Source organism: Leiobunum rupestre, chromosome 1, assembly GCF_980474605.1.
Source record: "Leiobunum rupestre chromosome 1, qqLeiRupe1.1.hap1, whole genome shotgun sequence".
In the NCBI taxonomy this organism is placed as follows: domain Eukaryota; kingdom Metazoa; phylum Arthropoda; class Arachnida; order Opiliones; family Sclerosomatidae; genus Leiobunum; species Leiobunum rupestre.
Window position 1 is genome coordinate 6,646,873 of NC_143384.1, and position 17,067 is coordinate 6,663,939.

Sequence of the window (17,067 nt, forward strand, 5' to 3'; positions counted from 1 at the left end):
AACGTAAAATATATAAGTGCGATAAACTATTTTAAAGACAAAAACCAACCCACTGTATTATAGGCCTAGGTCTTAAACAATCTAACATATACGCAAAACAAATGCTAAAGCGAAAACAAAACTATAAGTGATGGCACTGTTAAAAACTGCGAAAGTCCAACAAAACCGGTAAAATCTTAGACTTGAATTATTCCTCACCTTATCAACACATTCGATAAACGAAACCAAACATGAAAAATAACCAATAGAAAAATATATAATAATAACCCAACCAAGCAAAAAGGTAATTCAAATACTTAGGAATCCAGAAAAAGGTAATTCAAATACTTAGGAATCCAGAAAAAGGTAATTCAAATACTTAGGAATCCAGAAAAAGGTAATTCAAATACTTAGGAATCCAGAAAAAGGTAATTCAAATACTTAGGAATCCAGAAAAAGGTAATTCAAACACTTAGGAATCCAGAAAAAGGTAATTCAAATACTTAGGAATCCAGAAAAAGGTAATTCAAATACTTAGGAATCCAGAAAAAGGTAATTCAAATACTTAGGAATCCAGAAAAAGGTAATTCAAATACTTAGGCATCCAGAAAAAGGTAATTCTAATACTTAGGAATCCAGAAAAAGGTAATTCAAACACTTAGGAATCCAGAAAAAGGTAATTCAAATACTTAGGAATCCAGAAAAAGGTAATTCAAATACTTAGGAATCCAGAAAAAGTCAATCCAAATACCGACAGTAATATAAATTGTAATAGAAAAAACCAAAAACATCTTACCGTTAATAATTCCCGGCTTATAACGCACACAAAAACCTTTAACTGAATAGCAAACGTTTTACCTCACCGAATCTCAAAAACTGCGAACGCGGTGATTGCACTTTGCCCCGGAAGTGCGAACACGTTTCCGCAGCGAACAACAAACAGACACACATACACACGTTGATTGTAAAAGTAAAATTTAAATTAAAAGCACGGTCAAAAATTAAATAATTTAAACTGCATTTTGTAACAAAATTTCTTAACATTCTTTTAGAAAACAAAAGAATGCGTTAAAATCAGTTTAATATATTTAAATAAGTCAATTCTTTAAAAGTTTAGGTGTCAAGTCCATTTGACCTAAGTTCTGAAAATACGATATTAAAAATATTTCAGAAATCGGCTTTTTTTGGAAAAAAGAACGATTATTATCTAATGGGACTCTTTTTATCGTTGTTGACTACCCATGTTGTGTTTCTTCTTACCTTTGTGAGCAACAATTTGAGGTCCTTGCGATGTATTGGTTTCAGCACAAAGAACCTGAAAGAAAATTAAATTACAAAATAATATTATTATATTATTAATTATAATTTGATTATGATACTGCTCTATGTAACTCTAATACGCTCCAAAGCCATGTACGGCTCCCTAGCGTGGGGTGGCTGTTCAACTTATCTGTTATCATCCATCGAACAACTTCAGCGCAAATTTGTCGACCATCTTTATTATCATTTCCTTCGCAAACAATGCAGACACAATTACAAAAACATACTTAGTGATATCGGTCTACATACACTGTCGACTTTTCGGGAACAGAATGAATTATTATTTTTGTATAAATTATTGAACAATATCTATCAGTGTACTACCCTTATACCTCAAGTGAATCTCTCTGTGCCCCATTACAAAATAAGATACACAAATACCTATATTTCGGGTAAGAGTGTCCTAAATCCCATAAACAGATGTCAAATAACAGCGAATACGTTTTCTAGGGTTATTGATATATATAATTGCAAAATCAAAATCATACGAGAGGCTATTTCAATTTTTGTGTAATGTTTGTACAAAGCCTTCTCATTATGTACTGTATATTTTTATTGACTGCATTCAGTCTTTCCATTCATTTCTGTAAATACCGTTGTATCTTAAAACTATGTGATGTGACCTGTGTAACAACTTGCTGATACCCTTTGTATTGTTTTGTTACACAATAAACCAACTTTTCATTTTATTTCATTTCATAATTTGATTAGATTATCAATTATAATTTGATTATATTATTAATTATAATTTGATTAGATTATTAATTATAATTTGATTAGATTATTAATTATAATTTGATTAGATTATTATTTATAATTTGATTAGATTATTATTTATAATTTGATTAGATTATTAATTATAATTTGATTATATTATTAATTATAATTTTATTATATTATTAATTATAATTTTATTATATTATTAATTATAATTTTATATATTTTTAATTATAATTTTATTATATTAATTATAATTTTATTATATTATTCATAATCTTATTATATTATTAATTATAATTTTATTATATTATTAATAATCTTATTATATTATTAATTATAATTTTATTATAATATTAATAATCTTATTATATTATTATTAATAATTTTATTATATTTTTATTAAAAATTTTACTATATTATTAAATATACTCTTATTTTTTTGTTCCAAATTATAAAACCCGCCATATGTACACGTTTAGCGGTAAATCTAATCATTCACTCCTTCGACGTATGCAAAACACATTTAATACCTATTGTAACCAAATTGATTTATTTTCCAGTAAATATACCGATATTATGAAAATTACTTAAACATGTTCGATTGTCAATTTGTCTATATGTTTCTTATTTGTTGTAAGTTGTAGTGTTCTACCTTGTAGGTTAATAATCTTATTATATTATTAAATATAATTTTATTATATTATTAATAACTTTACTATATTATTAATTATAATTTACTTAACATCGATAATTTTAATACATTTATTACCAGAACCAAAGGTTGTTTAGTGCAGTTATTTAAAATACAATTCTAGTAGGAACCTGTTCATTATCTTATCTTATGTTTTCAAGTGCAATAATATTACAAATGAAAGCATTTGTCGGGGCCAAAGGCCGTCGACTCAACTTTGGAAGTCAAGTATGATTTTATGCTAAATTGTGTAAATAATTTTAAAAGTAATCAAGAAATAAATTAACATACACCACGAAACCAGCGACAAACAACTTGCCCGGAAATTGTTTCGGCGAGTTTTTTCCTGACAACTATCGATTTATTCAAAAAATCTGTAGCATAAATTTTCAAAATTCACAAACAAAATCCTTTGGTGTAGATTATCAAATAATTTAGCTAAGATCAAAGTGTAGTATCATGTCGCATCAGTTGTTAAAAATATCTCGTCATAATTTAAAATAACTTAAAACCAAATTTAGTTTGTGAGAGTTCGTAAAGTGTGCTAAAACAAAGATTATAGCCTCGCCTTAAGATGCTTAATTACCGTAATTAACACTGGCGTTGAATGTATTGAAGATAATAATTATATAAAATAAATCCTGTATGAACTTAGTTCTCAATAATGATTTTTTATGAATTGGTCATATTTCAGAAAAGCGAAACCGAATGCCTTGTAATAGTTTAAACATAATTACGAAATCCAAATTACTTAGTTTCAAATAAAGCTAATTAATCATATAGCAACTGGAGGTAATTATCGAGATTCTATCTTAATATTAATAGTAAATGGATTAAATAACTCACTTATTTAATTATTAGCTAATTTTAGATTAAAAATGTAATATTTTGTCAATGTTTTCGGGTTATTAGTTTTTGTTAGATACATTTATTTAAAATAATTAGTACGTAAACTGAGATTGGGAGGGTGTACATTAACTAAGAAGTTAGTATTCAAAATTAGATTTAGTATGTATCTAAATTTCTCAACGAAGTCTATAAAATCAATTCAGCTGTTTCGCAACGTTTGGAAAATTCTCAGTGTCACCATTGAAATTTATAGTTTATAATCTGTTGAAACATACCGATGCGTTTTCCTGATTCGAGGACAATTCGAGTTTCGCAAAAAACCTTTTAATTTGATATAAACAAATAACTATATTTTGTTTGAAAGCGATCCCGCTTTCGATATCCGCATTCAAATCGTCTGACGCTAAAAACCTTTGATAGCTTTCGTCTAAATCTTTTAGATCCTTCTCCATTTTTTTTAAAAGTGCTTTCTTTTCCTTCAACATCTTTATGTCCGGGTTCTTTTGTTTCAATTCATTCTCCACGTCGCTGATATTCTACGTCGCCGTATTTCGTACGGCATTTCGCCGGGCCAAACACAAATTCTGTTCGTGGTTATTTATCAAAAAAAGTACAATTCCTGGTTTTCAGCAAAAATTAATTTGTAGAAAAATCACAGTCCTAACTTACGGATTTGCTTTTCCGATTGATCGCTTTTTTTTTATTTGCAAAAAACTTCTGCACTCTATCTAAGCACAGAGTGATCATTTCGTTGAAGTCATTGGCGCTTGCCATGTCCGCTTCTATTTCGTCTGACACCAGATACCTTTGGTACCTTTCATCGATGCGTGTAATCTCTCGTTTCTTTCCCTTAAGCAGTGTTTGCAAGCCATCCAACTCACTCGTGCTCGATTTATTATGAATTTGATTGTCCACATCGCTGACAATCTGTGTGGCCTTATTTCGGAGCATAGTCCTCTGAGTCGCTAACCGATTCTTTTCTTGGTCATTCATCTATACATTGAACTTCCGGTTTACTGGTAATCACCGGAAATCCACTTGGAGAAAGTCCTAACCGCGACTGAAAGAGTTGAGACTTAGTTTAAAATTATTCTACGTAAGATTGCCTCCGGGAGATTATCCAAACATTTTATTGCTCCTCGCATTCCCCACTGACAAACGTTCCGATATTTTATTTTCAAAGAAGCCCCACCTTTTCGCTATCTTCAAAAGTAAAGGATCATTGATAAGTCAAGATATACCCATTGGACATTTTTAAAATTATCTCCTTAAGGTAAAAGCTGATAAAACGGAGAACAAGTCCCGTTGTGAAATTTCAACTACGCGAAAAAAAATATAACAAGATGTTAGGGACATTTGAGTACACACTATCCCCAAATGTGCTGTGGATATCTATAAAAATATATGGGCTCTAGCGTTCCTAACTTAAAGGGAGTAGAACCCTCCTTGTTGGGTAGGGTGCGCCATAGATTCTCTCTTTTCTCACTGATGGCGCTAGTCTAGAACGATAGTAGAAACTCCCAATTCTTCAATTAGAGGAAGCGTTCCCGCCCTGAAGAGGTTTTCGCACTTGAAACCTTTATTGTTTCATATTTAGTGTTTATTTTTTAAATGCACCCTTAATTAAAATATAAATAACAATATCCGAGCTATAAGTTAATTATTATTGTTATAGTTTGGATATTTATTCAAATATAATTTCTTAATATTGAGGTACGTGGTTTTAGATTCACGAAAGGCGTTCTAGTAGATATGATAAATTAAAGCTCTACCAAAGCGGGGATACTTTTAGTGGGATAATTCCTCAAAAACCACTGTATTTCGCACTACGTATAACACGTGGTTAGAAAAATGAGGGGAGGGAATTATGTATTGTCCCATATTCCCGAAAAGGTTATACTCCCTTTAATAAAGTGCTAGTTAGGCTCTATATCATCTTTCAACAGATGTATAATTTTCCTTTCTATAATAAACGTTAGAAAAGACCCCAAGTTGGGACCCCAAGGGCACAAAATTGAAACAGTGAAAGTGAGAGTACAGGTATCATCGATCGATCGATACATGCGCAATATCTGAGGCGCATTTGCCCAAAATTGAGATAATGTCATGGAGGGCCCGAAATCACATTTCGATTTATGTCTAATTTCCCGTTCTATCGCAAACGTTACAAAGTACAGTTAATGTTCAATTTCTGGGTCACAGATGCCAACAAATTGAGACAGTGACATTGAGTGTACGATATGACTTAGTCTTAGTAACAGGTGAAAGTAGTACACACAAATACTCATGGGAGTGTATTTAAAAAACAGACCAATTATTAGGTATCAAATTATAAGGTATCAAATTATTTAGAACAAATATTTAACATTGATGATGGATATTTGAAATTTACATTATCTCAAAATGCACTTGCATTTTAGGTAGATATATAATGTTTGTGGTTAAGCATATATCAAAATGCACATAACTGTTATTTAATATTCGTCATCGCCATAGGCAGAGCAAACATTAGACATTTGGAATATACCTAGAAAAAGCGAATTTGGGCACTAAATCATAACGAAGCCAGAATTTTCAAATTGGAATTTTAGGGTAACACACTACACTGACTATAAAAATTGATACTAAAAAAATTTTGTTGCATGACACTAAGAGCGTTTAAAAAATGATTTTGCAAGATTTCATTAAACCTTTACATCAATTCACCGTAAGACACCACAATGTTGGGCAATTGTAGGCGAAACTAAAGATTATTGATTCCATCATTAAACAAGACGTCGCATCCAGCGTGGTTACATATACTAAACGAATTTACTGACTTTCCTCTGCAGCACATACGCTCCAGAATATAATAGAAAAAAGTCCATCTGTCGGATAAGTGTCCTAATTATGTGGATTGCTCAAATACCTGTTAGAAGCATCTGAATTTTGTACTGGGTGTCTGACAGTCGGCAGACTGTTGTATTATACGTTAACAAAATCTACGTTCCACTCTATATATCTGACCGTAGACTTTATCCAACAGATAGCTAAATAATATTTTGCTAATTAACTAATTGACTTAAATTTTATAGTGGACCAATTTAATTTAAAGTGAGAAACAATTTCATATTTTAAAATGTAAAGAATGCTAATTGTGCCTTATACTCATTATCTCATATATGATAATTTTAAAAAGCGCACCTTTGACTTTTTCTCTTGGCAACAGATTAAGATTAAGAACAAGATTATTTGTCAATGGTATTATAATTATAGAAAACGACTTATGTCTTATGTACAAGCAGTGGCGGATACACAAGGAGGGGCCAGATACATGGTACACTCACCAGATGAACTTTGGCCGAACCAAGTATAACCTTAATGTAATTAACTTGAAAGTCTCTTAAAGGGAAAAGTAACAATGGACTTTCGTTTGAGAACAAACCGTCTTGTACCTCAAATACAAGAAATAGAAAAGATTATTAATAAAACGTATATACATTTGAGACCAAACCGTCTTGTACCTCAAATACAAGAAATAGATAAGATTATTAATAAAACGTATATACATTTGAGAACAAACCGTCTTGTACCTCAAATACAAGAAATAGATAAGATTATTAATAAAACGTATATCATTTTGAGACTATACCGTCTTGTACCTCAAATACAAGAAATAGAAAAGATTATTAATAAAACGTATATACATTTGAGACCAAACCGTCTTGTACCTCAAATACAAGAAATAGATAAGATTATTAATAAAACGTATATACATTTGAGAACAAACCGTCTTGTACCTCAAATACAAGAAATAGATAAGATTATTAATAAAACGTATATCATTTTGAGACTATACCGTCTTGTACCTCAAATACAAGAAATAGAAAAGATTATTAATAAAATGTATATACATTTGAGAACAAACCGTCTTGTACCTCAAATACAAAAAATAAAAAAGATTATTAATAAAACGTATATACATTTGAGACCAAACCGTCTTGTGCCTCAAATACAAGAAATAGATAAGATTATTAATAAAACGTATATACATTTGAGAACAAACCTTCTTGTACCTCAAATACAAGAAATAGAAAAGATTATTAATAAAACGTATATACATTTGAGAACAAACCTTCTTGTACCTCAAATACAAGTAATAGATAAGATTATTAATAAAACGTATATACATTTGAGAACAAACCGTCATATACCTCAAATAAAAGAAATAGATAAGATTATTAATAAAACGTATATACATTTGAGAACAAACCGTCTTGTACCTCAAATACAAGAAATCGAAAAGATTATTAATAAAACGTATATACATTTGAGACCAAACCGTCTTGTACCTCAAATACAAGAAATAGATAAGATTATTAATAAAACGCATATACATTTGAGAACAAACCGTCATATACCTCAAATACAAGAAATAGAAAAGATTATTAATAAAACGTATATACATTTGAGAACAAACCGTCTTGTACCTCAAATACAAGAAATAGAAAAGATTATTAATAAAACGTATATACATTTGAGAACAAACCTTCTTGTAACTCAAATACAAGAAATAGAAAAGATTATTAATAAAACGTATATACATTTGAGAACAAACCTTCTTGTACCTCAAATACAAGTAATAGATAAGATTATTAATAAAACGTATATACATTTGAGAACAAACCGTCTTGTACCTCAAATACAAGAAATAGATAAGATTATTAATAAAACGTATATACATTTGAGACCATACCGTTTTGTACCTCAAATACAAGAAATAGATTAGATTATTAATAAAACGTATATACATTTGAGACCAAACCGTCTTGTACCTCAAATACAAGAAATAGAAAAGATTATTTATAAAACGTATAAACATTTGAGACCATACCGTCTCTTACCTCAAATACCAGAAATAGAAATGATTATTAATAAAACATATATAAATTTGAGACCGTACCGCCTTGTACCTCAAATACAAGAAATAGAAAAGATAATTAATAAATCGTTTATACATTTGAGACCATACCGTCTTGTACCTCCAATACAAGAAATAGAAAAGATTATTAATAAAACGTATATACATTTGAGACCATACCGTCTTGTTTGTACCTCAAATACAAGAAATAAAAAAGATTATTAATAAAACATATATAAATTTGAGACCATACCGTCTTGTACCTCAAATACAAGAAATAGAAAAGATAATTAATAAATCGTTTATACATTTGAGACCAAACCGTCTTGTACCTCAAATACAAGAAATAGATAAGATTACTAATAAAACGTATATACATTTGAGACCATATGTTTTGTACCTCAAATACAAGAAATAAAAAAGATTATTAATAAAACGTATATACATTTGAGACCATACCGTTTTGTACCTCAAATACAAGAAATAAAAAAGAATATTAATAAAACGTATATACATTTGAGAACAAACCGTCTTGTACCTCAAATACAAGAAAAAGAAAAGATTATTAATAAAACGTATATACATTTGAGACCAAACCATCTTGTACCTCAAATACAAGGAATAGATAAGATTATTAAAAAACGTATATACATTTGAGACCATACCGTTTTGTACCTCAAATACAAGAAATAAAAAAGATGATTAATAAAACGTACATACATTTGAGAACAAACCGTCTTGTACCTCAAATACAAGAAATAGAAAAGATTATTTATAAAACGTATAAACATTTGAGACCATACCGTCTCTTACCTCAAATACCAGAAATAGAAATGATTATTAATAAAACATATATAAATTTGAGACCGTACCGCCTTGTACCTCAAATACAAGAAATAGAAAAGATAATTAATAAATCGTTTATACATTTGAGACCATACCGTCTTGTACCTCCAATACAAGAAATAGAAAAGATTATTAATAAAACGTATATACATTTGAGACCATACCGTCTTGTTTGTACCTCAAATACAAGAAATAAAAAAGATTATTAATAAAACATATATAAATTTGAGACCATACCGTCTTGTACCTCAAATACAAGAAATAGAAAAGATAATTAATAAATCGTTTATACATTTGAGACCATACCGCCTTGTACCTCCAATACAAGAAATAGAAAAGATTGTTAATAAAACGTATATACATTTGAGACCATACCGTCTTGTTTGTACCTCAAATACAAGAAATAGAAAAGATTATTAATAAAACGTATATACATTTGAGACCAAACCGTCTTGTACCTCAAATACAAGAAATAGATAAGATTACTAATAAAACGTATATACATTTGAGACCATATGTTTTGTACCTCAAATACAAGAAATAAAAAAGATTATTAATAAAACGTATATACATTTGAGACCATACCGTTTTGTACCTCAAATACAAGAAATAGATAAGATTATTAATAAAACGTATATACATTTGAGAACAAACCGTCTTGTACCTCAAATACAAGAAATAGAAAAGATTATTAATAAAACGTATATACATTTGAGACCAAACCATCTTGTACCTCAAATACAAGAAATAGCTAAGATTATTAATAAAACGTATATACATTTGAGACCATACCGTCTCTTACCTCAAATACCAGAAATAGAAATGATTATTAATAAAACATATATAAATTTGAGACCGTACCGCCTTGTACCTCAAATACAAGAAATAGAAAAGATAATTAATAAATCGTTTATACATTTGAGACCATACCGTCTTGTACCTCCAATACAAGAAATAGAAAAGATTATTAATAAAACGTATATACATTTGAGACCATACCGTCTTGTTTGTACCTCAAATACAAGAAATAAAAAAGATTATTAATAAAACATATATAAATTTGAGACCATACCGTCTTGTACCTCAAATACAAGAAATATAAAAGATAATTAATAAATCGTTTATACATTTGAGACCATACCGTCTTGTACCTCAAATACAAGAAATAGAAAAGATTGTTAATAAAACGTATATACATTTGAGACCATACCGTCTTGTTTGTACCTCAAATACAAGAAATAGAAAAGATTATTAATAAAACGTATATACATTTGAGACCAAACCGTCTTGTACCTCAAATACAAGAAATAGATAAGATTACTAATAAAACGTATATACATTTGAGACCATATGTTTTGTACCTCAAATACAAGAAATAAAAAAGATTATTAATAAAACGTATATACATTTGAGACCATACCGTTTTGTACCTCAAATACAAGAAATAAAAAAGATTATTAATAAAACGTATATACATTTGAGAACAAACCGTCTTGTACCTCAAATACAAGAAAAAGAAAAGATTATTAATAAAACGTATATACATTTGAGACCAAACCATCTTGTACCTCAAATACAAGAAATAGATAAGATTATTAAAAAAACGTATATACATTTGAGACCAAACCATCTTGTACCTCAAATACAAGAAATAGAAAAGATTATTAAAAAAACGTATATACATTTGAGACCAAACCATCTTGTACCTCAAATACAAGAAATAGCTAAGATTATTAATAAAACGTATATACATTTGAGAACAAACCGTCTTGTACCTCAAATACAAGAAATAGATAAGATTATTAATAAAACGTATATACATTTGAGACCATACCGTTTTGTACCTCAAATACAAGAAATAGATAAGATTATTAATAAAACGTATATACATTTGAGAACAAACCATCTTGTACCTCAAATACAAGAAATAGATAAGATTATTAATAAAACGTACATACATTTGAGAACAAACCGTCTTGTACCTCAAATACAAGAAATAGAAAAGATTATTAAAAAAACGTATATACATTTGAGACCAAACCATCTTGTACCTCAAATACAAGAAATAGATAAGATTATTAATAAAACGTATATACATTTGAGAACAAACCGTCTTGTACCTCAAATACAAGAAATAGATAAGATTATTAATAAAACGTATATACATTTGAGACCATACCGTTTTGTACCTCAAATACAAGAAATAGATAAGATTATTAATAAAACGTATATACATTTGAGAACAAACCATCTTGTACCTCAAATACAAGAAATAGATAAGATTATTAATAAAACGTACATACATTTGAGAACAAACCGTCTTGTACCTCAAATACAAGAAATAGATAAGATTATTAATAAAACGTATATACATTTGAGACCATACCGTTTTGTACCTCAAATACAAGAAATAGATAAGATTATTAATAAAACGTATATACATTTGAGAACAAACCATCTTGTACCTCAAATACAAGAAATAGATAAGATTATTAATAAAACGTACATACATTTGAGAACAAACCGTCTTGTACCTCAAATACAAGAAATAGAAAAGATTATTAAAAAAACGTATATACATTTGAGACCAAACCATCTTGTACCTCAAATACAAGAAATAGCTAAGATTATTAATAAAACGTATATACATTTGAGAACAAACCGTCTTGTACCTCAAATACAAGAAATAGATAAGATTATTAATAAAACGTATATACATTTGAGACCATACCGTTTTGTACCTCAAATACAAGAAATAGATAAGATTATTAATAAAACGTATATACATTTGAGAACAAACCGTCTTGTACCTCAAATACAAGAAATAGAAAAGATTATTAATAAAACGTATATACATTTGAGACCATACCGTCTTGTACCTCAAATACAAGAAATAGATAAGATTATTAATAAAACGTATATACATTTGAGACCATACCATTTTGTACCTCAAATACAAGAAATAGAAAAGATAATTAATAAAACGTATATACATTTGAGACCATACCGTTTTGTACCTCAAATACAAGAAATAGAAAAGATTATAATAAAACGTATATACATTTGAGAACAAACCGTCTTGTACCTCAAATACAAGAAATAGAAAAGATTATTAATAAAACGTATACACATTTGAGACCATACCGTCTTGTACCTCAAATACCAGAAATAGAAAAGATTATTAATAAAACGTTTATACATTTGAGACCATACCGTCTTGTTTGTATCTCAAATACAAGAAATAGAAAAGATTATTAATAAAACGTATATACATTTGAGACCATACCGCCTTGTACCTCAAATACAAGAAATAGAAAAGATTATTAATAAAACGTATATACATTTGAGACCATACCGCCTTGTACCTCAAATACAAGAAATATAAAAGATTATTAATAAAACATATATACATTTGAGACCATACCGCCTTGTACCTCAAATACAAGAAATAGAAAAAAAATTATTAAAACGTATATACATTTGAGACCATACCGCCTTGTACCTCAAATACAAGAAATAGAAAAGATTATTAATAAAACGTATATACATTTGAGACCATACCGCCTTGTACCTCAATTACAAGAAATAGAAAAGATTATTAATAAAACGTTTATACATTTGAGACCATACCGCCTTGTACCTCAAATACAAGAAATAGAAAAGATTATTAATAAAACGTATATACATTTGAGACCATACCGCCTTGTACCTCAATTACAAGAAATAGAAAAGATTATTAATAAAACGTTTATACATTTGAGACCATACCGCCTTGTACCTCAAATACAAGAAATAGAAAAGATTATTAATAAAACGTATATACATTTGAGACCATACCGTCTTGTTTGTACCTCAAATACAAGAAATAGAAAAGATTATTAATAAAACGTTTATACATTTGAGACCATACCGCCTTGTACCTCAAATACAAGAAATAGAAAAGATTATTTATAAAACGTATAAACATTTGAGATCATACCGTCTCTTACCTCAAATACAAGAAATATAAAAGATAATTAATAAATCGTTTATACATTTGAGACCATACCGTCTTGTACCTCAAATACAAGAAATAGAAAAGTTTATTAATAAAACATATATCAATTTGAGACCATACCGTCTTGTACCTCAAAAACAAGAAATAGAAAAGATTTGTCTTTTCACGAGTTCCCAAGGAATGAAAATCTTGGGTTATTATGGTTAAAAAACATTAAACAAAAAGATTTTCAAATGAGTGAAAATGGCAAAGATGTAGTATGTAGTCTACATTTCAAGGACGACGATTATATTTCAGGTTTGTGTCTTTATTTAAAAATATATTTACCAGTCATGTTGAAAGTGCTAGTGTAAGTTCTTCGGGAAAAGATATTTCCGTGGTGTCTGAAGATGAAATCGAAAAAGAAATTGTAGAAATATAAAAACTCAAAGTCACCATATATAACTTGTTATCAAAAATTTGACGTCAAAACCAAAAATTACAGCAGCAACAAAAAAATAGTTGACTCAATAAGAGAGAGTTCATTAGAATTTAAACAAAAGCCTTACCTGCAACTAGTACAACTAATTGAAGATGCTGCTGAGCCAGAAAGCCAAGAAGTCTTATTCTTGTTAGATTTAGTAAGCAATTATAAAAATAAACGTCCCACATGGTCAACCAACACTGTACGGCCATGTGCCATCTGGAACTTTGGGTCTCCTAAAGGTTACCAATTTTCAATGAAAAATTTATTTTACTCAAGCTCCCATCAAAGATGACACTGAAGAGGTACGTTGGAAAAATTGATGGTGAAACGGGAGTTACAAAAGCCATCTCCTTGGTGTGATACAAGACCTTCTAAATCGTCCGACAATCAAATTCCTGAAGACTGTCAAAATATTTTAGATGCCCTTTTGATCACTCCTGAAACTCAATGTTCTACCATAAAATTAGCCTGTTTAGCATACTTAGCTGAGTATGTTTTGAGGGAATTGGAAAAGAAGGAATTTTGTGGCTGCTGCGTTGATAACATTTCCCAGCCATGTCACAGCTCTCCACTATTGGATTTGATTTAAAACCAAGATAGAGGAAATCTTAAATATCCAAGTCGTCCATTCGTTTTAATTGTTTCAAGAATAGTCACCTTTGTGCAAAGCGCATACCCCTACATTTGGGGTCTCAAGGTGTGTACGAGGAACTCTAGAAATGCATTTTTCCAAAGCACGAGCTCTGTCCACTATTTCATAGTTGTGATCCAGGACAGGCCAAATTAATTGCAGGAATAGTCTGTCAGAAAATAGTCCCTCCGGTTATTGATAACATAACAATTTCTGCTAAGCATGGAAAAGTAAAAGTGCTTGTATATAAACCAATATCTAGAAAAGTAGACAAACTTCAGTAACATTTCCTTTGTTATTCAAAGATTCACTTTACAACTATACTAAAAATATATCTATTTAATATCAAGAATGATTATCAACAAAATTATTTTAAAGATGTAGGTAAATAATTACCTAATTTAAAATATTTGAATGTTTGGTTTTATAAAAAATACTATTAATAATTACGCATTACCGTGATAAGATGTTGACCACATCTGTCGGAGCAGAGCCGGAGATACAGATTTTTATTTTTATTCTCGTAGAATATAAATAGAGTAATAAAAATATTTCAAATCTAAATTATAATTTAAATATAACTAAAATCTTAATTTATTCTTTCGTTAATAAAATAAAAATATAAAACCTGAAAAAAGACGACTTTTTCTTTGAAGAATAACAGCTGATTGCACTGGAAGGCGGCAATAAAAAGAGAAATATGTGAGGACCTCTAGCGCTACTTCTCCCTGGCGGGAAAAATCTTATTTTGCAAAAACACGGCGATTGTTATGGCCGCTATAGCGCGGCAGCGCGAAATCAAAGTTGGCCGTGGCATTGGCAACCGAAAATTGAAATTTCTTTTCAAAGAATCTAAACTTCAAATTTATGATAATTAATTTGGGTAAATCGAAGTAAAATTGGATAAATATGAGTAAAATCTGGTTAAAAAAGTTATTTAAGGAAAAATTCGGTAATTTCTGATAAATGTTAATATATAAAAAATACGGCTTAATGGAGAATATTGAATATTTTGGATATATTGGATAAAATAAGGGAAAATAGATGAAATTCGGTAAATTTAGTAAAATTTGGAAAAATTAACAATTTCGGGTTTTTTCAAGTAACATTTGTTAAATTAAGATAAAGGACACCGCTCACCGTCTATGGAAAATGGTCTTTCGGCCAATTTTTCTGAAATTTGGATATGATGTACTTTAGAGAATGCTGATTAAAAGTGTTGCTGGGCCGAAAGCTCAAAAATCTATATTTTCGTCACCATTGCCGTGTCAATGTCGTTCACTCGCGAGAAGCCCCTTTGCCAAACCCATTGTAGCTTCGGGGACTAAAAATAAAATAAAAGGATTGCGCACACGGAAAATACGATAAAGCATACTACTGCGATTAGTTAGAGAAAGAGAGGAAAAAACTGAGCGCACGAGAACGGAGAAGACGCTAAAGGGATTAATTGAAGATATTAAGAAAACAATAATAAGAGCACGCGTGGACGGATGACACGGTAAAGGGATTGCGGAGTGGAATAATATGGTAAATGGATTAGCGTTTGAGGATAATATGGCAAATGGGGTAATAGAGTAGATTGAGTAAAAGACGTTTTTGAATAAGCACTTAGCGTCCTATATTGAGACTAAACAATAGTGTAAATGGATACACCTAAAGTGCAGTTTGGAACCAAAATCGGTTTTGAACATGCTTCGTGACAAAATAAATGGTTTTATGTCTTTTTAAATTGTTTAATCGTGTCCATTTTAGTTATTTACGCGCTTTTCTAGTCCCATATCCGATCAAATGTCAGTATAAATTCTTTCTAGATATCTCTTGGATTTTCAAATGCTTCAATTCCTTAATTTTTGACTGTATATCTGGAACTCATTTCGGAATTCTTGGTATCTTGTTGAATTTTTCCAGGATTTCGTGATTCAGGAAGAATTATTTGGAATTTAAAATAATTCGAAGTCCATGTCGGATTTTGAAGATTAAATCGGATTTCGTGTAAAGTGTACGGGATTTCTTCAAATGTTCATCCAGTCGGTTTTATTACACCCATATTTTTCCCTACAGGTTTCGTAACGCTTGTGGTATCCAATATTGATTTTTTAATTTGGATTTACTACTCTTTCTATTCCGGCCGTAACAGTTAAGTGATTTTAATCACATCTATATAAAAGTAAATACCGTCTGGCCTAATATTTATAACGTAAATAATAGTTCGTTCGAAATAAATCGCACCGCATTCCGAATGATTCGCGTATTATGGAAACAACGACGAAATGCTACTGGTTTGCGTGATCAATTAAGGCGATTCAGCGCAAGATATTGCGAGTGATTCAGTTGATTATAAAGCTCGGAATTTCCGGGATTGAAAACCCTACTCTTGTCGTATACCGTGCAGGAGTAACTCGATTAATTATCGAACTTCATTCGTTCCATCTTCCTTTCCTATTTGACCTTCTCGTTTTATTCACTATCTGCGGTCCATCAACATGATTTGGGATTTTTCCATTGAAAATAACATGAGAATCTGAATCATATAGTCAAAAACGTTTTCGGTTGCCATGGCAAAACCAAAGCCCGTCGCAACTTTTCCCTTGCAGGTTTTTTAAGGTACATGGAGGTGTACACTATACCCGAGTTTGAACAAAATCGGTGATTATCACCTCGGGTCGTC

General features: G+C 29.9%; 1 protein-coding gene across 3 annotated transcripts; it reads right to left on the reverse strand.

Annotated features, from left to right (window-relative positions):
• Positions 1–775: 775 nt before the first annotated feature.
• On the reverse strand, positions 776–4,692 carry LOC149960514 (uncharacterized). 3 transcript variants are annotated; one of them, XM_090167380.1, is made up of 3 exons: positions 4,229–4,692; positions 3,835–4,143; positions 776–1,294 (listed from the first exon to the last, which is right to left on the reverse strand). In XM_090167380.1, exons 2-3 carry the CDS (start codon positions 4,042–4,044, stop codon positions 1,202–1,204), a joined length of 303 nt encoding a protein of 100 aa, XP_090023506.1. In that variant the 5' UTR covers positions 4,045–4,143; positions 4,229–4,692; the 3' UTR covers positions 776–1,201. The 3 variants fall into 2 exon arrangements, 2 of the variants coding, with proteins under 2 accessions (XP_090023506.1, XP_090023450.1); XM_090167324.1 differs by lacking the exon at positions 3,835–4,143.
• Between the last annotated feature and the right edge of the window lie 12,375 nt (positions 4,693–17,067).